This window comes from Macrobrachium nipponense, chromosome 17 (assembly GCF_015104395.2).
Source record: "Macrobrachium nipponense isolate FS-2020 chromosome 17, ASM1510439v2, whole genome shotgun sequence".
NCBI classification, from domain to species: domain Eukaryota; kingdom Metazoa; phylum Arthropoda; class Malacostraca; order Decapoda; family Palaemonidae; genus Macrobrachium; species Macrobrachium nipponense.
The window spans coordinates 78,203,992-78,228,282 of record NC_087210.1 but is presented as its reverse complement, the minus strand read 5'-3'; the positions used below and the strand labels follow the sequence as shown (position 1 = coordinate 78,228,282).

The window sequence follows — 24,291 nt, the reverse complement described above, 5'->3', positions numbered from 1 at the left end:
GTCCCTGTACTCGGTTACAGTTGGGGAGTATGCTCCTCGGACCTAAATTTTTCATCCTGAGGATACCTTCTAAGCATCTTGAAGAAGAACATATAGCAATGCAGGCTATCACTCCATTCTTGTCAATAAAAAAGAAAAGCTAAAATAACAGTACAAATGCAGTCTTGATTCACATTTCTCTCGGACCTAATTTTTTATTTTATTTCTTTACGAGCTGAAAAGACTTTCTAAGAATTTTGAAAACAAAGAAGAAGAATGAACACCACCACTCCATTCTAAACAGATCGTTTTTCGTTTATCTAGTTCACGAATCGATCGACATCAGCCACCAGGCGGACCCGATCGAGCTGGCTGGGCTCTTCCAGGGCGACATCATACTTGACCCGGAGGATCAGTTAGAGAAACTGGCCAAGGTACGTAACAAATCTCTCTCTTTAGTGCCTCCGTAGGCAGGAAGAGCCGTCGGTGCACTGTAGGCATTACTAAGGTCCTTCATTTATACAAAGAGTATATTTGAAGGACCTTTTGCACTACTTAATTTTCTTTCCAGCGTCCTTCGGTCCCCAGCTGCTGCCCCTTTCATCCCTTTTACTGTACCTTCGTTCATATTTTCTTTCTTTCACCTTGCTCTCCTCAACCCTCTCCTGTAGTAGATTCATATGAACCTTGCATTTGATGTCTAGGCCCGTCCCTTACGACGCTCCTGATTGGCTGTTGATAAGCCAATCGCAGGGCTGGAAACTCTGAGTCTCTCTCTCTCGAGAGTTCACATAGGCAGGATGTATGTTTCATCTCTCCTGGGGGATATGTCTGTCAAAAGCATCCCTCAGGAGAGTTGGAACATATATCCAGCCAATCAGGAGCGTCGTAAGGGGCGGGCCTAGACATCAAATGCAAGGTTGATGTGAATCTACTATTGCAATTGTTTAGTAGCGCAACTGTAAGGTCTCCTTCCTGTTCACCGTTTAAGCCACCCTTACTTTCAAGTCCTCTTTCGGCGCTGAATGACCTGACAGGTCCCAGCGCTTGTCCCTCGGCCTAAATTTCAAATTCCTTTTAACTATGTATATAACCCGTTATATGCTCTTTTTGGAGCTCAAGAAATTGCTGTTGTTTTAGGTCAATCTTGTCTTAGTTTGGGCTGTTGCTTTAGATACTTGGATGCACCATTATTATTATTATTATTATTATTATTATTATTATTATTATTATTATTATTATTATTATTATTATTATTCAGCAGATAAACCGTATTCATACGGACCAAGCTCACAAGGGCCAGTGAATTGAAATTCAAGCTTCGAAAGAATATGGTGTTCATTTGAAAAAAGTAACAGAAGGTAACTGGAAATGCAGAAAGGCGAGATCAGGTATAAATAAATAAATAAATAAATAAATGAAAACAATACATAACTTGCTTGAGGTGAATATAACTTTAGATGGGTAAAAAACTTCTACACGACTGGTTTGCGTGGAAGAATGTATGAGAAACCTCTGACGTAGGACTAGTACTCAGTGACTTTGAGCTTTGAGCCAGCAAAGACGACTGGGTAACTTGAGCTGCCATCTGTGAAGTTAGATATTTTAACAAATGCGCCAATAGCCTCGTGAGTGTTGAAACACTAAAAAGTGTTCTTTTGAGTTGGAGGCACTTGTGTTGGGGACTGCAACCAAAGTTAAGCACGAAAAGGAGCCCTCGTGCGGATGGGAACAATAAAAAAAGGAAAGATGGTACTACGTACAAAGAATTGCTTTTAGCAACTTCCGTTTTGAGGGTTATGACCTTGGCTTTTGTCTGGCATCCTTTTTAGCGGAATAACACGAAAACTAGAATACGGATTTTTAAGAATTTCTTTACAGAGATCCTTTGTAAGATTCATGTAAGTAAAACTGAAGACTACTACTGCAACCCTCTAGGTTTGGTAAAGCACAATTTACGTGCAAAATTGGCGCCGTGTTTAGTACCAGCTCCTTGGCGATGAACGTATAAGCATAAACAAAAGACTTTGAATACCCTGATCGTTAAAAAATAAATAAACATGATAAAAAAATATAAATAAATAAAAGGCGGTAAATACCCACGTCGCCGATGGCGGGAACCAGGCCGCGGAAGTAGTTTTCACTTTTGCGTTTATCTAAATCGAATCATTTAAGGTCTTAGTGAGTACGGGTTAGATAGGCTATATCAATTTTTACGGAGAAGAAGAAACGGTGTCTATATAATTAAGGAGAAGAAGAAGAAGAAAAAATGTCAAAATACTCACACACCTTTGCCTTTCTTTCCAGCTGAACACGACGAGAAGAGGACGCAGCGCCATGATCGACATCCATCGTCGGTGGCCCAATGGCGTCATTCCATACGTGATCTCACAGACCTACGGTGAGTGGAAGAAGAGTGGTCAGATTTTTATTGGTTCGCGTTTGAATACTTTTTTTTTCCAGCTGATCATTATCGGTATAACTGATTGTCTGCCAATGAACGTACTACCTTCCTTGAAATCCAATATCTAAGGGGATGATCAATGAAACTACACACACACACACACACACACACACATATATATATAATATATATATATATATATATATATATATATATATATATATATATGTATAGTACTTATACATATATATGTAGTTTTATTGTTCATCCCCTTAGATATTGGATTTCAAGGAAGGTAGTACGTTCATTGGCAGACAATCATTTATAGCGATAATGATCAGCTGGAAAAAAGTATATATATATATATATATATATATATATATATATATATATATATATATATATATATATATATTTACACGCGCGCGCGCGTTAAGAGGGCATTATGGCTATTACAGTTGCATATGTATCTAGTAAAAAAGTGACCATTAGACATATATATATATATATATATATATATATATATATATATATATATATATATATATATATATATATATATATAAAATCACTTCAGCACGTGATGCATTTAATACACATTACCACAAGGGAATAATATAGGACGTTGTGTATAGTTATGTCCTGACCGGTTTCGACTTTAGTCTTAAGCCATTGACGAAGGACTGATACATAGTATTAGAAGTTACATATATATATATATATATATATATATATATATATATATATATATATATATTACAGAGACGGTACTGACGAACATACACACAACCCTTAAAGACTGCAGATCCACCCAAGGTGTAAAGAGAGATAGCTACGATTTCCATGAGAGAGAGAGAGAGAGAGAGAGAGAGAGATTACCATCGACAAGAAAAAATCATTTGATTAGAAATGGATAATTAGTGAAGAAAAAGGGTAAATACGCAAAGGTTCCTTTGAAGGGATGACGTGAATGACGTCACGCACAGAAGCAGCCTAAAATCGTACTGCTGTCCGGCCGACCTTATATAGTAATGCAGATCTTGGATCCACCCACACGTGTATCCCTCGGTAGTCTAGTCTCCCTCAGGTATATAGCGCGGGAGAACGAATGGCTCACAGTTTCTTTCCCCCTCAGATGAGAACGAGAGAGCGACGATCGCCAAGGCCATGAGCGAATACCACAACAAGACCTGCATCCGCTTCGTCCCTCGAACTGTTGAGAAGGATTACATCCACATCCTGAAAGGAGACGGGTAGGTTTGGACTTTACCTTTCTGAATAATAATAATAATAATAATAATAATAATAATAATAATAATAGTTCAGCGATGAATTCGGTTTGATGTGACGCGAGTGTAAGAATGTAGGAATCAGGTAACTGGAATAATAATGTGAAAGACTGAATAACGCATTCAGAATGTAAAGCATTTGTATATGGTCTGAAATCCCGCCTTCTTCCGTCTCTCTCTCTCTCTCTCTCTCTCTCTCTCTCTCTCTATATATATATATATATATATATATATATATATATATATATATATTATATATATATATATATATATATATATATATATATATATGTATGTATGTATGTATGTATAGATATATCATATCATTGTAAAGAATAAAGAGTGGATTTCTCTCTCTCTCTCTCTCTCTCTCTCTCTCTCTCGTAAGAGGTTTATGGAAAGAGGTTTATGATAATAGACCTCCCTTTTTACCCGGGTAGGCAAAAAAGCATTTTCGTTTCTTTTGCAAGGAGAAGATAATAAGACGGAAATATATTGCCGTCTTAGTGATATCTTATTCAGATATAGTATACTACACATTTTTCTTTGCTTTTTACTGAAATCAATACAATAATAATAATAATCATAATAATAATAATAATAATAATAATAATAATAATAATAATAATAATAGTAAAAGAAGAAAGTATCAATCATTGATGTCGCAATACCATGGGACACCTGAGTTGAAGAGAACGGAAGGGAAAAAATGGATAAGTATCAAGACCTGAAAATAGAAATATGAAGGATATGGGACATGCCAGTGGAAATTGTACCTATAATCATAGGAACACTAGGCACGATCCCAAGATCCCTGAAAAGCAATCTGGAAAAACTATAGGCTGAAGTAGTTCCAGGACTCATGCAGAAGAGTGTGATCCTAGAAACGGCGCACATAGTAAGAAAAGTGACGGACTCCTAAGGAGGCAGGATGCAACTCGGAACCCCACACTAAATACCACCCAGTCGAATTGGAGGACTGTGATAGACCACCCCCCAAAAAAAAAAAAAAAAAAAAAAATAATAATAATAATAAGAGGAAGACCCTCTTAAGCATGTCCTGTCTGGAAGGAAGAGCTGTATTGATCAATTGACAAATTGTAATAAAGCCGGAAAGAAATGAGTATTCAACTGGGAAGGTGGTTGAATAATAAATGGCAATCTGATTTACGTAAAGAAGATGACATATTGTAATACATAAAGAACAGACCTTCAAGTAAAGAAACCCTGTTCGTAAAGTCAACTATATTATAAACTTTCATGTCCCGCCTTTTCTGTACCGTGGCCACCACACCCCCCGCCCCCACACACAAAAAAAGTGTAGAGTCCAAAGTCCACAGTAATCTTTCCAGGTGCTCAAGCTCCGTCGGCAGGGTATCAGGTGCCCAGCCCGTCTCCTTGGGTCCCGGGTGCTTGTACGCGGGCATCGTCATGCACGAATTCATGCACGCCGCTGGATTCTGGCACGAGCAGTCCAGGTACGACCGCGACAATTACATCACCATCAACAAGCTCAACGTGAAGGACGGAATGTGGTTCAACTTCGAGAAGTACAACTGGGACAAAATTCAGAGTCTCGGTGTCCCCTACGATCTCGGTAAGTGGGGATTTTGACGTTTTTCTCAGCATTTCAGAGTCGCCCAGTCTTGGTTATATCGCCTTATGTGGTTGTCTGAGAGAAGTTCTTCAGAAGCACAGCAGATGCAACAAATCCTTGAAACTTGTACCATGTTACAACCCAAGTTGAAAATTAGTGATAGTGTATGTCTTTACAATAATGAATAACGAAGCTCTGTAGACGACTGAGGTACTTAAGTAATTCAGTTTGAATACTTTTTTAAGTGAAGACAGTTTGTAAAAAAGAAAAAAAAGAACTGTTGCTGCAAGTTATGAGAAAAAGAATAATTTTTCTGGGACAAACTGTCTTGCATTTTACTCAAATTTACTTTCGTATTTTTAATTGTCTTTTTTTCCTCTCTTTTTTTTTAATCAGTTCAAAGCAATAATTTCCTTCTCAATGCATCTCAGAGTCGGTTATGCACTACGGTCCCTACGCCTTCGCCGCCAAAGAGGGTCAGCCGACGATAATCCCGAGGGACACTGGTGTCGAAATCGGTCAGAGAAGAGGATTTTCAAAAGTATGTTTCTGACTCTTTGTTGTACTGAAATTGAGTGTTACTATTCTGTTTTTTTTTTTTTTTTTTTTTTTTTTTTTTTTTTTTTCGCGGAGGGTCAATAGTCCATGACGAATTCCTAAGGCTTTGTTGAACAAAGGGATCAACGTAAAAAGAGATAACATGCAGAATAAATAAGTTAAAAAGTGAATTAACTGGAACTGAAAAAGCTATGCCGAAATGAAACGTGTGAACAAGGTAGGTTATGTCTCAGTGATGTAGAATGATTTAACGTCCTTGAATAGTCTTATCTAACAGTCAAGTTACGATGTATAAAGGCACCTTTGTATTAGGAGCAGAGTGACCACCACAACTCATATAAATTGCTGTGTGTTTTGATTTCCAAGTACACGAAGGTTTCTTAAGATTAAGTAAGAAATGAACAGGGACTTTTTGGAATATGAAGTAAGAATAATACTGGATGGGGATGACAAATGGGAGTGTAACCTTTATCTTAAGAGCCGAGGATGAGGTAAGTGAATCCCAATAATGCCAAACAACGTCGATAATGAAGAAAAACTATATCCCTCAATTACTATATCTGTAGAGATGTTAGCCTCCATGATGGCTGGGCCTGTGAATGATAAACTGGAGATGTTGCTGGCTTATGGTTGTATACAGTCTATAAATGTTTATGTAACAGAATCTTTCAGTTAATGCTTAAGACAGATATTCGGTTAGATACCAAAAACCTCTGGTTTCTGTCCCATGGTCAATTTATTTACACTGTTCTTCTACTTTAAAAAGTCTAATTTCTTCGATTTGTCAGATTCTAAAAATCTCCTGTATAAGTTTAACCTTGCCTTATTAACTATTCAAACAGTTCAGTGTTTTCTTATGCAATCTCAAGTCTTCTGAGAGAATGAAAAAGTAAAATCACCTTTCAGAGTGACATCGAGAAACTGCAGAAGCTGTATAACTGCGCCGACACGTCAGTGGAATTCGCGTCCACAAGCACCTCAATGCCTCTTCTGGAACCATCCACAGGTAAACACAAAAGATCTCAGTCTTTTTTTCCGCGTCGACAAACACTGCAGAATCGAGAGAATTTCGTCGATGCCTTTGCAGACATTAACGCAGCGATTCCCAACCAGGGTTCCGGGGAACCTTGGGGTTCCTCATGCTGTCATCAGGGGTTCCGTAAGAAGTCTTGAAATAAATATGTATTGCAAATGACTCTGATCTGAATAAACACAACTCGAATAGCAGTGGTAGACATTATATAATTTATATGTATGTATGTATGTATGTATGTATGTATGTATGTATGTATGTATAATATATATATATATATATATATATATATATATATATATATATATGAGTGTCTGTAATAAAGGTTTCCTAGGATATGGAAAAATGTTTTGGGGATTCCTTGAAGGTATTGAGCGCAGAGTGATCAGCACAACTTATACAAATTGCTGTGTGTTGTTTTGATTACCAAAGTACACGAAGGTTTCTTAAGAATATAACTCTCAATCAACAGAGGAATGCATCGACAACAACGAGAAGTATTGCCAGCCGTGGGCCGATCGAGGGGAGTGCGAGAACAACCCAACTTGGATGAGCGTCAACTGCCGGAAGGCCTGCAGACAATGCGGTGAGATGGCCAGTTCTCGTTGTTTACAGCCTGGATCTTCCTCTTCTCCTTCTTACTCTTCTCATATTTTCATCGCTCGGAAGACCTGTCTTACTTTTCTCATATTTCCATCGCTCGGACGAGCTGTCTTGGTTTTAGCTGTCTCACGTCGTCATTTAACTTCAATTTTCTTTCATTTCGTTTCCCAGTTCTTGTTTTTTTTTTTTTTTTTTTTTTTTTGTTTTTTTTTTTTTTTTTTTTTTTTTTACAGCCTGAATCTTCCTCCACTTCTTACTTATTTCCCCCAAAAGGTTTCCTCTCCCTTTCACCCGTAACTTTTTCACGGTTCCTCGCTCGGATGACCTGTCTTGATTTTAGCTGTCTTATTTTGTCATTTCACTCCATTTTTCTTATTCCACCCCCCTCAAAAAAAAAAAAAAAAAGATTTCTCCTCACTTTCTCCGCCATTTTTCGAATTTCCCTCGCTCAGATGACCTGTCTTGGTTTTATCAGTCTCACTCTGTCATTTCACTACAGTTCTCTCTCATTTATTTCCAGTTCTTGTTGTTTAGATCCCGAATCTTCTTCATCTTATTTTTTTTTTTTCAGATTTCCTCTCACTCTCACCACCACTTTTCACATTTACCTCGCTCGGGTGACTGACTTGTCTTGGTTTTAGCCGCCTTATTTTGTAATTTCACTCCGGTTACATTTCATTTGTTTTCGCCTGTTTCAAATGCCATTCATTTTTAGTGCAAGAGATTTTAACGGGAGAAGTGCAAAGGATTGCTGTGAAAATTTACTTTCATTGATATTTGTTTAGGTTGTTTTACTATTCATTATACGTGTAGTCTTGAAGCGATCATTTTTCACAGAAGCCGCATTGTCAATAGTTTTTTTTTTTTTTTTTTTTTTTTTACACATAACAGGTTTTTTAACGTAAAACTTAACAGAATTCTAAACATAATTTTTTTTATAAGTGAAAGCATCAACAGACCATTAGAGGAATCAAGATGTACTTTGATTAACAATAAACTTAATTCCACTGTACAGAGTAATACCAGAGATAAATAGGAATTTAGACGATTCATTTTTTGGAGTGGAAAACTCGCTTTCTCTCTCTCGGTCTCTCTCTCTTCTTCAGGATAATCACAGTATTTAGAGTCACTTTTGCGCGAAATAGTGAACCGATTTAGTATAGCCTACAATCGCAGCATTAACTTACTGATTATGATATACATAACATCTATGTCTAGAAGCGTATACATACATTCATAAAGGAGCGTATATATGTTTTCTCCCGCAAGCCAAAAATACCCGTACAGGGCTGAAAAGAGCGACCAGTGGTGGATCTGTACTGTAAAAATAAAAATTCTATATCAGTTAGAAAAATACGAATAATATTGATTATAATGATGTGTCAATGTAGTTTTAGTTGAAGTATGAGCCATGTGGCAATTCCGTGGCAAAGGAGAACATGACCCAGTTACTCTATGCATAAATGAGTCCATTAAAAATGTCTGATAGAATCAATGATGAAAGTGAAGCTTGTGTGATTATATATGAAGCAGGAGAGGCTGAGAAACGCAGGGATTCATAGAAGATTTGGTGAAAGGGTTAGCGTAAGTGAAAGGTTGGATAATGGGACCACAGTACATAAATGCTGGGAGGAAGAAGAAGAGAAAGGCACGTCAAGGAATGGACAGTTGGAGTGAAACAGTTCTTGGAAAGGAAGGGTTTAAAAAATATATGTCGCAAGATAGAGGTGAGTGGTGCATTGCATGTGGGGGTTAGGGTTTTGATGCGCTGCTGGTGAGCAGTTGTGTGGGTGTATGAAGCAGTTTGATACACGCGGGTTTCATCCAAGATTCAGCAGCATGTTCAGTGTGAATGTAGCAGTGACCCTTGTCCTGTCTTTTCTTGGGAGCCAGTCCTTGATATGGGAAATGGCTTCATGTTGTATATATACATATATAACCATAAATAAATAAATAAATAAATAAGTAAATATATATAACATGGGGGAAGAACCCTCAGAAAAATTGTTGACCTCTTGAACCAATCCCATAACCCTGAAATATTTAAACAAAAACCCCCTCCCTTTTGATAAACAATAGTTCTTTAACACTCACCACTCCATAATGGGAACAAAAGGAACTCGAAATTCTCCGTAAAACGCGGCAGTGATATATGTATTAAACACAACACCCGCACGGGTATCTCGGAACACTCTCGTCATTGCACAAGCAAAAGTCACACTGGGTGCGCTCACTGCTTCTGGCTGACTCCCTGGGAAAAATGCTGAGTCCCATAAAAATCCTTCCCTCCCTTTAGCACAGTTAACAGACAGATATTTTCTCATTTTTTCTCACTAAGTAACTGAAAACTAACAGTTTAACGATTTTCCACAATCCCACAAAGCTTTGTCGTTCGAAAACTATCGCTAAGCCACAACCCCTTTTTATTTTCTAACTGGCCACCCATCTCTTCATTGGCGTTCCTAGGCATAGAAAAGAAAGAAGACTTTTATATCCCCCTCTTTAACCACTGCCACCACTATAACATGGGGGAAGAACCCCCAGTATTCATAAGGTAAGCGTGGACACGAAACGGAAGGCAGACCCCTATCTCTCTCTCTCTCCAAGGAATCACCCTCTCTCTCTCTCTCTCTCTCTCTCTCTCTCTCTCTCTCCATTCTAACAGGTAATGAAAATGAGAGAGTTGCATCATAACATAACGTTTATTTACAAGAATAAAACAAATCAATTAACCAAGTAATCCAGTCTTACAGACTAACTCAAAAACTACATTGTCAAGTCACCCAAAAGTCCACACCCCACTGGGAACTCTTTTGTCCCCCGGTATTCCAGATCCGTCTGTTCCAAAGATACAGAACACATCCCGGTAAGTACACACACAAGTTCAAAGACAAAGTTAATAAAATGGAACATCTTACAAGACATCAAACAAGCCATCCCTTTGGCTAAAGTAAAGGTAACACTTACCCATTCCCAACCGGAATATCACTCACTGATAAATAAAAACACTTTGGCATCTGCCATCATGGCTTCGCCTTCCTCCCCCGAATCTCTGTGCAAGTCTTCCCATAGACTTGGCTAGTGATACATTATGAATAGAAGAGGCGCACACGCACATACGAATGCACACTTCGACAACGCCTCATATTACTGGCTACAACCAGTTTCCCAAAGGCACTTTGAGAAGAGTTCATAAACTGTCGTACATTGACTTCCTGAATTAACACTTTTATCTCACGCCACCCCCTAGAAACTCATTCATCAGCTACTCTCAGGTCGTTACTCCTGCACTGTTCTCCACATTCCATAGGTCACAGAGAACGCACGAACAATATATTATTAATCAAAATCCCTAGGCCTTACATATATATGTCTATATATATTTATATATAATATACACACACACACATATATATATATATGTATATATATATATAAATACATATATATATATATATATATATATATATATATATATATATATATATATATATATATATATATATATACATAGACACAGACACTTAAACACACACACACACACACACACACACACACACACACACACACATATATATATATATATATATATATATATATATATATATATATATATATATATATTGACACGCACACACAAACAATATGTAAAAATGGAAACAGACGCAATAAAATTAATTAAATTCCCCATAAAACATCGTCTGCCAGAAGGAAAGTAACGTTTGGCCTTCTTCGTTATTACTGTACTTTGTACTTTGATAGATTTAAAATTGTACGATGATTTTATACTCCATCTTTGCTACTGCAATGTAATTGCTTTAAATAATACATTCATAAACACTTTGGGATTAAATTTCACACTTTTTTCCTTCACTTTAAAGTGCGTCTCTCCCTCCAGACCTGAGGAAATGTACTGCGCATGATAAATAAACGGTATTATTTAACTATCATAAAAATGCACAAATACTGAGAGTAACATCAATTCTTTTTACGGCTGTAGCAACAGTTTATGCATATTAAATAATAATAATAATTAATAAAATAATAATATAATAATAATAATAATAATAATAATAATAATAATAATAATAATAAAAATAACGCCAATGCCTTGATACTGGCCACAGAAATTGGCTAGCATTGTTGAGAATCACTATAGATTAAAAGAAAGATAATAGTTGCCAGATATAATGAGAGAGAGAGAGAGAGATGTTCAACTTCATCATATAATGTTCAGTCACAACAAGGCCTGATCAAAGTAAAGAGAGAGAGAGAGAGAGAGAGAGAGAGAGAGAGAGAGAGAGAGAGAGAGAGAGAGAGAGAGAGAGAGAAGCAAGTTCCTATTCTGAGTACTTTTAGATTTATTTCCCGTTATAAAAAGGGACCCCTTATAAAAAAAGGACCCCTTATAAAAAAAGTACCCCTTTATAAAAAAGGACCTCTTATAAAAAAGGACCCCCTATAAAAAAAGGATCCCTTATAGATAAAAGAAAGTGTAATAATGGGAGGCAACTATAAAAGGCGCTCGACTTGTGCGATGCTAATGAGCGGACTTACCACTCAGTAATACCAGGTGGTGCTGCAGGTAAGGAGTGCCAGGATCATGACATCCACTGCGGCACTTGGATGGAGGCCGGCGAGTGCACTCGAAATCCCGACTACATGTCCCTCTTCTGTAAAAAGTCCTGCGAGATTTGTCGGGATCACGAACAGGGTTAGTAGACGCCACGTTCACTTTCCTTTTTTTTTTTTTTTTTTTTTTTTTTAAAGAGCTGTCTTCTCTCGTCTGTCCAATTATCGCTTCCTGCCCTCTGCTTAGTTCAAGTTTTTTTTTTTTTTTTTTAGATTTTAAAAAGACCTGTCTCTTTTCTGTCCGGTTCTCGCTTTTTGCCTTCTGCTTCGTTCACTTTCCTAATTTTTTTTTTTTTATTTTCTGTCACATTCTTGTTTCCTGCCCCCTGCTTAGTTCATTTCTTATTTTTTTTTAGGTTTCAAAAGATCTTGGTCTTATCTGTCCATTTCTTGCATCCTGCCCTGTGCTTTGTTCAATTTTTTTTCTTCTTTTTTAGGTTTTAAAAGATTTCTCACTTTTCTGGCCATTCTTGTTTCCTGCCCTCTGCTTCCTTCACTTTTTTTTTAGGCTTTAAAAGATCTCTCTCTTTTTATTCCAATTTCCGCTTTAACTCGGAACGGCCTCCTCTTGTTTCCTCGTCCTTTCGCTTTCTTTTTCATTTATGGTCCTTCATCTTCATGCTCATTTTTTTTGTTTGTTTAGATTTTAAAAAGTTCTGACTTTTCTGTGTCGAATGCTCGCTTTCCGTCCATCGCTTCGTTCACTTTTTTTTTTTTTTTTTTTTTTTTTTCTAAATTTTAGAAGATTTTTTTTATTTCTTTTTAAGTTATGTCTCTTTTCTGTCCCGTCCTTGGCGTCGTCTTGAAACTGCTTCCTTTTGTTTCCACGTCCTTTCGCTTGTCTTTTCATTCACGGTCCTTTGCATTTTTTTTTATTTTCCTCTTTCCTTTTTTTTTTTTATTTTTTTAAAATCCGACTTTGGACGATTCTTTTTCCCCCTTTCCCTCTTCTCTGCCGTTTCCTTTTTCCGTGTGATTCTTCTCAGAATGCAGTATTATTCCCTCGTTCTCGTTCCTCCTACATTTCTCGATATCTTTCTTTTTCTCCCCTTTTCATTTTTTCCGAATTAAATTCTGTTTCTATTGCTTGATTTCCATCTCCTTCCTCCGGTCTTCGTATAGCCAGGATACTCTATCATTATTTTGCTTGTTCTTTAATTTCCTCCTATTTACTCTTTCTCTTGTCATTTTCCTCGTTTTTAATTTTAGTTGTTCTTCTTTTTCATATTTCTGCCATCAAATATTCATTTATCCTCTTTTTCCTCTGTACATTCTTGTCAGGTATTCCTCAGCCTCTCATACTTCAAGTAGACTTGATGTTTTTTTTTTTTTTTTTTTTTTTACACATCTATTGTAGACAGCAGGATCTCTATTTTTTCTTCAGTTTTTTCTTCATTTCCTTCGCCTTTGCAGATCAATACTCAATTTCATTTTTGTATCTGGAAGTCAACTTTGATCTGTTCTCATTTATTTTCATATTGATAATAGGTTGCTTTATCTGGCAGTCCCTATTGTTACTTTCCCCCAACTTCCAACCCTTTTTCTGCTAGCCAATGATAGGTTTGTTTATCGTGCTATACAAAGATAGGTATTTGTGTGAATGTAAGCTGTAAATACGTATTTGCGGTCACATAAGTCGTTAAATCAAGATCCTTTAGAGTATTTGAGATGCAAAGAATTTTGCTTACAACGAATATTGAACGATCAAAGGCATAACAAATACAAAGCTTTCAGTTCCGTAGAGTAAATCAAGCGTTTGCTATAAACAAAGTTGCCAGCCGGCTGCCTTCGCTATATGATATGTAACTGACCAACACCTCTATGAAAGATTCATTCTTTCTCTTCTTTATTGCCAATGTACGTAAGGAACTGGCGAGTATATTGGTTTTTGTAGAATGGGATCAGAATTCGGTGTATTCCTTCACCATTTCTATTTCAAGGGTGAAGGCATTATTTTTGTTTGTACCATTTGGAAGTTGCATATTAGTTTTGAACGCGTAAATTGAATTTCATAGCAGCTTGAATGGAGTTAAGCCGAATCAAGTTCATTTGGCTCAATAAATTCGAAATACCGCCGGTTGTTCAAATCATAACTTATTAAGAAAATAACCTAATGAATACAGTTCAGAGTGGGACATCTCTTTTCTAAAGTAATTACAGCAGTTTGTAGACTTCGAGATACATTTCAGTCTCTCTGATGAGATGTATGAAAAATGGAAGGGATGCAGATGAATAAACAATTTAAAGTTGAAGTTAAGGGTTAAAGAAAAGAAGAAAACATTTTAACGCTTCAAAGAGCAAAGTCCGTGGAGGCTATAACATACAAATACCTCACATATGAGTAGTGAGTGAATTTTCAGAGGAAAAAAAAAGTGGAGAAATGAAGGAAGAATATCAAATGAACTCCACAATTTTACCAGTGTATCTTTTCTGGCTTCCATGTTCTGGCTTATTAGAGATTGCGAACTTTACCTACACAACATGCATACTGCCAAATAAATCTCTTCTATCGCGAAGTGAGCCACATTCCGGTAGAGCGTGCTAATAGGTAATTCCATCAAATGTAGCTTTAAGCTAATCCATTTCATCTTTTATGCAAAGGCGTTTTCTAAATGTAAATATACATTCAATTCGCGAGAGGAAAGAGAATAAATTCTCGCGAGGGGTGGCGACTGTGTGTATAAGTTTTCCTGGTCATGAGGGGTCTGAAGTTAGTCTAACAAATTGGTTCCCGGCGTTGCGTGAATATAAGGTGGGTACACACGTGAGAGCCGAACCTTGTATGTGTAACTGAGTTACGCATATACGGTTACAAGGTGTCAAAATGTAGAGGACGAACCGTAACCACGTTAAGCACGTAACTTCATTTCAATCCACTGCGATCACCAGTCTGTCTCTGTCCGGGTTGGGTGTTTACCGGACGATGGCCACCATGCAAGTAGCAGCTGCCGCGTACATTTATACACATTATTTAACGAAGATGAAGCGAAATAAAAGAAGATGGTGGCAATCAAGGTTATATACTAGAAGGGTAGAATACAGTGGTCGGGAATGACTCGCTGACTTGAGATTCCAAGAAGTTTCTGGCCACAGTGAAGTCTGTTCTTCGTAATAGCTAATAAATTGAAGGACCTCTTCGTCACTTCAATCAGCCATGGTAGACATATACGTACTGACTGACCAAAACAAGGGAATCTACTATGGACGGTCTTGTTCATAGTCGGTGTTAACAAGTTCAGCAACCTCTGTTGTGACGCGTGTCATACAGGTCCCGTCCACACATGGCGTAACGTTCAAAGAGACCTCCCTTTGATGCGGGGCCCAAAAACCGACAATTGGCGGGACGGAGGGCGAACCGAGCCTCGAACCTCGCGGGTTCGGGGTTTCGGGTTCGAGGAACCGTCCACACTGCGTTTTTTGTTACAAGAATCGGTTACAATACAAGGTTCGGTTCGCACGTGTACCCACCTTTTAAAAAGGTAATACGAAGCATAATGCAACCCGCGTTACTAAGAACTTAGTAAGAGGTAACGACCTCAGTCAGGGCCGTCTGTTGTGAGAGTCAACATCCAAAATGACGTCCACAGACAAATGAAACAGACAAATGGAACAGAACTGGGTGATTGTAAACAAGAAGGAAGACATGAAGAAACGGATTAGCTGTTAGCATTGGCGACCTTATATTAAGGGGAGTACAAAACGATGGTCTCCCATTCAAGGGAGTAATGCAGATACCAGGAAGATTGATACCAGGAAGATTAAATTCCAAAAATATCGAAGTATAGCATCAAGGGCCTCATACACTGAACGATTGTATGAACGCTTGCCTGAATGATTGTCTGTATCATTCGCAAAAAACATGTGTATGAGCTTGTCCGGATGCAAAAGTGGGCGGAGTTTCGTGGTCTGAACGATCTTAGCGGATAACTGTCACGACCAGGTTGCTGGTTTGGGGCTTAAGTCTGTCATACACAGGTCGTCTTATGTATGCGTTTGTCTGCCGATATAAAGTTATGTCTTCCTGTGACAAAACCCTTGTTCAGACGGAAATCGGTGTGTAGGTAGAATGTTCATACTGTCTGAATAGTGTGTGTGTTTGTTGATAACGACAATCTTTGACAATTGTTCGATGTAAGGTGCCCTTTAGACAGTACTAAGGGAATGATTAGCCTTCAATACGCTGAAGCGTTTCATCTTTCCTTTAGCAACATTTGCGTGGACGTTGAGGCTGAGAACAAGTACAGAAAGGTGGTTTAAGAGGGAAGAAATGCAGCAACAGTTCGATCCAAAACAATCCTACCTTAGTCTCAGTAACACCTATTCTCAGTCAGTTCCTTAGCGTTAACGCTCTAGCTGTTTTCGCTGGGTGTGAGGATCTTTGTGTGTGCGCGTGTGCGTGCGTATGTGTGTGTGTTCATCTGTAGCGTCCAGTGAGCGTGTTGGTGTGACACTGATTAACACAGCAATGAAGTGTTCATGAACTTTGACATACAACGATTTCCTAACAGGTTACTTCGCGGTCAAAGTCAAAACGTTACATGGATAAGCGTCACATGAACAATATCCTGTAAAAAAAAAAATCAAATAAGAAAAAAAAATTAAAAAAAGAGGCTGCTGAAAACAAACAGGTAATGCGTAAGTTTGGAGAATGAACTGAGAATGTCTATGAAAAATGTACAACTATAGTCTTAGGGTATATTATGACGATCAGTTTATGGGTTTGATTAGTTTAGATAATCAGCAAAACATTGTACAAGGATCACTTTCCGTGTGTTTGGATGTTAAAATCTTCATGTGAGCTTGAGTAACCAGAGTTATAACCTGAAAAGATAATTTATTGAGATTTCATCGACTGGGATGTTAAGAAGAGTTACGTTAACGAGTTTTCAAAAGCAAATGACGATCGTTCTTAATATTTTGAAATCCTGCGAAGTTCACTGAAACTTCTCTGCCAAATAACTTACTGTGGCATTTTAATGCTTCAAAGCAATACATTTTCTTTCTTAATGAGAGAGAGAGAGAGAGAGAGAGAGAGAGAGAGAGAGAGAGAGAGGCTTTTCCATTATGAATAATAAAAAACGTTGCCTTTATTGCAGGACTTTCAATTTCTCTAATCTTATATAGTCGGCCAAGCAGCGTCAAAATTTCAGTTACCGGGCGACCCAGATAATGAGTCGTTAAGATGATCAACACTTTAACAATTCTTCTTCTTTTTTTCTCTGCATCTTTTCCCCACGTCTGTGTGGGGTCGAAGTTTCTGACAACTTTCTTCCTCCTGGCTCGGTCAAACACATCGTCCGCTGACTATAATTGTTTGTCTCTCAGATCTTTAAATTATACATCCACCCAACCTCGCTTCTGTCTTCCTCTCTCTCTCTCTCTCTCTCTCACACACACCAGGCACCCTCATCTACATAAGTCTCCTCCCTACAACACTTTAGCAATTATTGTCAGCTAAATACTTAAGGTTTATAGAACACTAATCATATTTTGCTTTATAAAAAAAGGAAAAAAAAAAAGTACCGTCCACGAAATCTTTAGGTTTTCATTGCTGAAGCCTTCCTAGTGTCGAGTTTATTGCCATTTTCATTTTTATTTTTCAAACCTTTTGTTTTCTGTCTTCCTTCATTCCTTCCTCTCTTCTCCTCTCCCCTCTCCTTCTCTTCTCTCTCTCTCTCTCTCTCTCTCTCTCTCTCTCTCTCTCTCTCTCTCTATTGCATCTCGCCTCTGTTTCTCAGATTGTAGACATTGAAGCCTTTTTCTTATTGCCTTTAGCAAGTCTCGATTTCTTGTGCACACGAACTTCATTCCTTTTTCATTTGACCAACATTTACTTTCTCTCTCTCTCTCTCTCTCTCTCTCTCTCTCTCTCTCTCTCTCTCTGGAACAAATCAAGCTTCTCGCTTCTGTTTCCCAAGCTGATAGACATTAAGTGTTTTTTTTTTTGTAAACATATATCTGTATCTACCGGGATAAGGCACTCAGTAATACCAGGTGGTGCCTGCAGGTAAGGAGTGCCAGGATCATAACATCCACTGCGGCACTTGGATGGAGGCCGAAGAGTGCACTCGAAACCCGGCCTACATGTCCCTCTTCTGTAAAAAGTCCTGCGGGATCTGTCACGATCACGAGATGGGTTAGTATTTGTGTCCTCTTGAGCTTTTTGTTTTAAATTATCACCTTTTTTTTTTTCCATCTACACTTCCTCTTAAGTTGCCCTCAAGACTCGTTAGCGTAGTGATTGCTTAACCCGATGTTTCCTGTTTGACCTTATTTTCTAGGTTTTTGTCTTATTATTATTGCTTGTTCCTTGCAGAAATATAAAGAGGGAAAAGGGACATATAATTCAAATGATTTTCAACTCATTACTATGACAGATTTTCCAACCGAAGTATATTAACTTTAGCCTGAATGTGAAAGACGTCTTGGCATAACTCTCAAGTCCTATAAGAATAAGATTTATAGATTCTAATATCTTTTTTTTCTTGGGGGCTAGGGGGATCATTGGGATAACCTACTCTGTCTATGATTACTATTTTTATCAATCTATATCATCTTCTGATCGTCTCTTTGGCACCCCTCCACCTATCTCTTGTTTCTCTTACAAGGAAGTTACGCTTCCAGAACAACTGGAAATTGAATGAATCGTCTCTCTCTCCCTGACAGACTTGCCGATCCAGAGGAAATGCGAAGACAAGAACAAGTTCTGCGAAGCCTGGTCCACGATGGGACAGTGCCGTACCAATCCGAAATACATGATCGTCTATTGCCGGAAGTCTTGTAATGCCTGTTGAACTGAATTGATTTTCTTTCCAAGCAGTTGAACGCTTCGGCGTGACAAAAGTGCTATCAGCTGTGCAACATGTAATCTTCGTTCAGGGATGATCAAATTACCTACATAAACTTAAAAAACCTTTGGAAGTGGTGGTTTCACTCTCCTTCTGATGTCCTTCTTTGGTAGAATGGTCCTCTTGAGGCATTTGGCAACGAGAAAGCACCCTGGTGGGACTGCCTCCTATATTAACGAAGATATTTGCTTGTTTCTGTGTTTACAATATTGTTCTAACGTCTGTTATACAATAATATTGGTATTACATGACATACGATAAAAAAAAACTCACATAAATGGAAGTTTTTACAGGAGTTAATAAAAAAAAAGGTTCCAGCCTTCGCATCCAAATGTGAATCCATATCTGGATATAATTAAAAAACTACTTAAAATTTAGTTGAAATCCGCTAACTATAGTTACTCCTCTTGACGAAAATACAATATGCATTAACAAAGATAATAAAAATCTTAACTGCACAATTGTCCCAACTATTTAAGTTTACACTTGCTGTATTTCAGCATCTAGTTTATGAATACCGATGCACCCTTGTATTTACGCAATTTGTAAATGAATGTATAATTAGAATGATAGTTTTTGAAGTGCTATGTCATACTTAATATTATGGATGCATTTAAACGTCGAAGTGTGTGATTACTTGTTTAGTACACACACACACACACACACACACACACAGACACACACACACACACACACACACACACACATATATATATATATATATATATATATAGTATATATATGTATATATTATATAATATATGTATATGTCTATATATATATATATATATATATATATATATATATATATACATATATATATATATTAGAATTATATAATATATACATAGCTAAAAAATATTTCTAAAAGTACGTGGCATGAGAATGAGTATGTATAATTCCGTTTTTTAAATACCTCGTATTTATCTAGCAAAAAGAGTAGAATTTCATGTCAAAACTCTTCCTCTGGATGGTAGACAATTTGTGTCAAATCCCTTTTGAACTGTCTGCTGTTGCAAAGCGTCATATAGTTCAATCAGTCATATAATAAAAAATCTATAAGACGGCTGACAATTGAGCTAGCAACAACTCAGGATCCTGTGGGAAGAAATTTCCAGGAATTATTTACAACCATTTTCATACTTTAATATTCGGCACTAATTGATTTTTGATGTTGTGGTTTCTGTCGTCCATTTAACGAGCAACAGCAACAGCTCTGCTGGCACTGACGTACCATATTAGGCACTTAAGGAGTTAATGTGAATCCATTAAAGTCAATAGGCACTCAAGGAGCTTTTGCAAATCCATAAAATGCAATGGCTTATGCAGAACCGGTCATTAATTATAGTCTCAAGGCACGTGCAGAGAAACTTGGAAACCCAGGTGCTACAATAAGCCCCTCGAGGAATCACGCTATACGTCAACGTAAGCTAATACGAATATTTCATAAAGTTTTCGGTTGTTCAGAACACTTTCCTTAATAGATTTCTGTCACGTGCATGCCATATCTGAGAGAGAAAATATCATATGTAGCTCCATTTTATTTAAAGGGTATGCAAATCGATTTGAACTCATTGTAAAATCATACGCGTTACGGGTAGATATGATTTGAGGAAACTGAATCTAATATAAAAAAAATTAAATTAGTTACGTATTCTGACTTCAAACTGGAATCGAAATTAAATAAAACGGTCTTCTGAGTACTAGGTCCGTTTTAAAAACACTGTGCTGGCGCATTCTGTAAGCGTGACGTCATACTATGAGAATGATAGATGTTGTTAAATTCACTGATATATCGAAAACCGAAACGCAGAAGTGGTCCCTGATTCTTTGAGACAATGGTTCTTACCGAGATAGATAATGGAATAAAGTGATCGATGTACAATTTACAATTAATGCATTAAATGGACAAAATTCACCCGATAGACGATTTGTGGTTAATGGACAAAAGTACCCGATAAATGTACAAATGTACCAGGTAAATGGACAAATGTACCCGATAAATGTACAAATGCACCAACCAAATAAATGTTCAAATGTATAAATGTACCCGATAAATGTACAACTGGACAAATGTACGAGATAAACACATTGTACTTAATGGACAAACGATTGGTACTTAATGGACAAAAATAACCAACAGCCAATTTGTACTCAATGGGCAAATTGTACCTAATAGACGCTTTGTACTTAATGGACAAATAGCAACCAACAGAAGATTTTACTTAATGGACAGAAAGTACTCAATGGACACTTCATACTTAATGGACAAAATATAAGCAATAAACAATTTGTATTTAATGGAGAAAATGTACCCAATAGATATTGCCCTTATGTGATGGTAATTGCTTTATAGCAAAGGAAAATAGAGGAAAGGAAAACGCATCTTCGAAAAATTCTGCAGCAAGGAGGCTTTCGCGCCCGTGTTGGAGGCGCCTGTTTTCGCGGTTGTTCTGGAATCGTCGGACGTGTTGTGGAGCACAACACGCGCCTGAGTGGCGGGAGAAACGCAGCGAAATATGATGCAATACCTCGTCTAGATTCATCTAAGAAGTTCCGGAAATCTCGGGAGTCTGTGACGTTCGTCGTAGGCTCCGCCCCCAGAGTGCTGTATAAATACGACGGTCATAGCAGGAGAAAGAGAGATCGTAAAAGAGGCATCACCAGTTAGTCACAGAGAGATATCCTCAGTAAGAGCCACAGATCAGATTATCAGTGAGAGATCAGCAGCAGCAGAGATCATCCGTGAGAGATAAGAGAGAAAGGGACCGACGAAGGATCAGAAGAAAAGTTGCTCGAGAGCTGGTTGGATACTGGTCTAGTCGTCGTCAGGAGTGGACGACCGAGTTATCTCGACGTTGAGCAGTCTTCTGTGAAGAAAATGTCCTGCTAGAGGTTTTGGGGAGTCCCTGACTTTCAAGTATCGAGAGTAGACTTTATTTTCTGCAATACGGAGTCAAGAGGACGTTTGGAATCGCCATTCTCCTTTTGTGAAGCCATCGCTTCGAGTCACTGAACTAAGCAGCAAGTAGTTGAATTACCTCACTGCTCCCCCGTTCATGCAGTGTAAGATTCTATTTTTTATGTAAATAGGAGATATCATTCTGCATTTACCTTTGTTAGTAAGCTTGTAAATAAACCTTTGTTGTGTTAGTGTTTCTTTCTATATTCGTATCCCCAGTTTCAACTGTTGGTGTTGAAATATTTTTTTTTATTTATTTCATATCAAACCTGAAGCGGACCTCTCTCGCAGAGGCCGTAACATTGTGGCGACCTTGCCTAGGCTATCAACACTTTAACAGTTTGAGACGGAGAATATAGAAAGAACCAGGATGAGTGAGATGGTGAAAGAGTTTATTGAGTCAGGTAAGCTACTAGGTCTAGAAGGGAATGATCTCCGTGAAAATGTGGAAAGGAAAGAAAGAGAAAAGTATGAGAGAGATGAAAGAGTGGCTGAGAGAGAAGTAATGAAAATGCAGCGAGAGAGAGAAGCAATGAAGATGCAGCAAGAGAGAGAGAAGTAATGAAAATGCAGCAAGACAGAGAAATGTTGATAATGGATGAGCAGGAAGAGAGAGAGAAAGAGCGTATGCATGAGTTGGAAATTGCTCGGTTAAGGGAAAGTACTCGTTACATTCGGACAGGCGAGAACGAAAACGAAGCTGATACGTTAGGTATGAGTGCAGTGCTAAAATTAGTACCAAAGTTTGATGAGGAAGATGTTACGACATATTTCATGTGTTTTGAGAAGTTAATGGAGCGAGTAGGTTCTCCTAAAGAAATGTGGACTTTATATTTGCAGTCAGTTCTGAGTGGTAGGGCACTTACTGTGTATAGTTGCATGTTTAAGGAGGAATGTGATAATTACGATATTGTGAAAGAAACTGTTCTTAGCGCGTATAGGCTAGTACCGGAGGCGTACCGTAAGAAATTTAGAAATTTAAGAAAGGATGAAAATATTACGTATGTAAAATACGGTAAGAAGTTAGAAAGGCTGTTTTTTGATTGGTTAACTTCGGCTAAAGTTGATGATTTTGATAGTTTGAAGAACTTAGTGTTGTTAGAAAACTTCAAAGATAACGTATCCCCTGAGATTAAACTATATAGAGGATAGGCGAGAAGTATCTTTTGCAGGAACAACTAGGTTAGCTGACGAATATAGTCTAACTCATAGTAAGAAACGAAATGATCCTTCGTATGGTAGAATACTAAGCAGTAAAGGTTTCAGTCCTAGTAATAGCAATGCGAGTAAAATTGGCTATTCCTGTTATACATGCGGAAAATCTGGTCATACGTCTAAGGTTTGTAAGAGTAAAATGGTATCTAGTGGCTCAGAATTAACTTGTTTCCGATGTAATGGGAAAGGGCATTTAGCGAGAAATTGTGCAGTAGAAAGGAAGGACGGTAAGAAACCAGTATCGCTAGTTAACCTTTTGTCAAGTAGGAATGATGTGATGAGAGAAACTAGGAAAATTTTTGGTGAATTTCTGTCAGAAGGCGTAGTTTCCTCTCTTGGAGGAGTGTGTTCGAGAGAAGTAGTCTTGCTTCGAGACACAGGAGCTGCTGTCTCACTGATTAGAAGAGAATGTGTACCGAACAGGGCCAAAATCAATGTGGAAGAGAAAGTCATGTTAGGTGGATTTCCTAACACTTGAGTTCTTTGTCCTTTGTTGAAGTTAAATTTAGAAAGTCAGGTAGTGTCAGAAGTGAAACTTGCAGTTGTGGACAGTTTGCCCGTTGAAGGCATTGACATTATTGTCGGTAATGACTTAGCTTTATCCAAGAATGTGAATCCTGTTGTGAGGAATATTCCAGTGCCTGAAATGGTAGTAACTAGGTCGGGTTTAGATACAGACGTAGACTACGGTCATAATTTGTTCGTGGATTCAAATGAGAGTGAGTTCGTGGATTCGAACATGACTAAGTTCGTGGATTCGAACGTGAGTGAGTTCGTGGATTCGAACGAGTGTGATAGAGGTAGCGAGGTTGATCTTGGCATGAGTGTGGCTGAGAGACCAGACTCTATCGATGTTGATAGTGATAGCCAAGGGGAAGGCGTAGCTGTCGAGAGTAACGTAGTAAATGTACCAGTATCTAGTACTAGTTACGGTGATGAATTAGGCTCTAACATTTTGGATAAGGATGAGCTAGTCAAGTTGCAGAGAGAGGATGAGACACTAACCCGAATTTTTGAATGTGAGCTGGATGATGATCTCGATGATGTGTGTAAGGAAACTTTTTGTGTAAAGGACGAAGTTTTGTGTCATGTTCGTCCTGAGTCAGGTAGTAAAGAGGAAATCATAGAACAGTTAGTAGTTTCTAGGAAGCTTCGTGAGCTAGTTTTGAAG

The 24,291-nt window shown here is 37.9% G+C and overlaps 1 protein-coding gene across 11 annotated transcripts in view; it reads left to right on the top strand.

The window, feature by feature from the left end:
* Window positions 1-19,016, top strand: part of LOC135196346 (hatching enzyme 1.2-like) — a 75,641-nt gene extending 56,625 nt beyond the window's left edge. For 4 of the 11 annotated variants that reach the window (XM_064223108.1, XM_064223106.1, XM_064223107.1 and 1 more), the window contains 10 exons: window positions 304-413; window positions 2,287-2,380; window positions 3,519-3,636; window positions 5,013-5,269; window positions 5,701-5,810; window positions 6,734-6,833; window positions 7,333-7,446; window positions 12,028-12,177; window positions 18,103-18,231; window positions 18,762-19,016. In XM_064223108.1, the coding sequence (XP_064079178.1) occupies window positions 304-413; window positions 2,287-2,380; window positions 3,519-3,636; window positions 5,013-5,269; window positions 5,701-5,810; window positions 6,734-6,833; window positions 7,333-7,446; window positions 12,028-12,177; window positions 18,103-18,231; window positions 18,762-18,889 (1,310 nt within the window). In that variant the 3' untranslated portion in view covers window positions 18,890-19,016. The remainder of the gene's footprint in view (window positions 1-303; window positions 414-2,286; window positions 2,381-3,518; window positions 3,637-5,012; window positions 5,270-5,700; window positions 5,811-6,733; window positions 6,834-7,332; window positions 7,447-12,027; window positions 12,178-18,102; window positions 18,232-18,761) is intronic. The other 7 variants (XM_064223110.1, XM_064223109.1, XM_064223111.1 and 4 more) reach the window with 7 other exon arrangements.
* The last annotated feature ends 5,275 nt before the right edge of the window (window positions 19,017-24,291 follow it).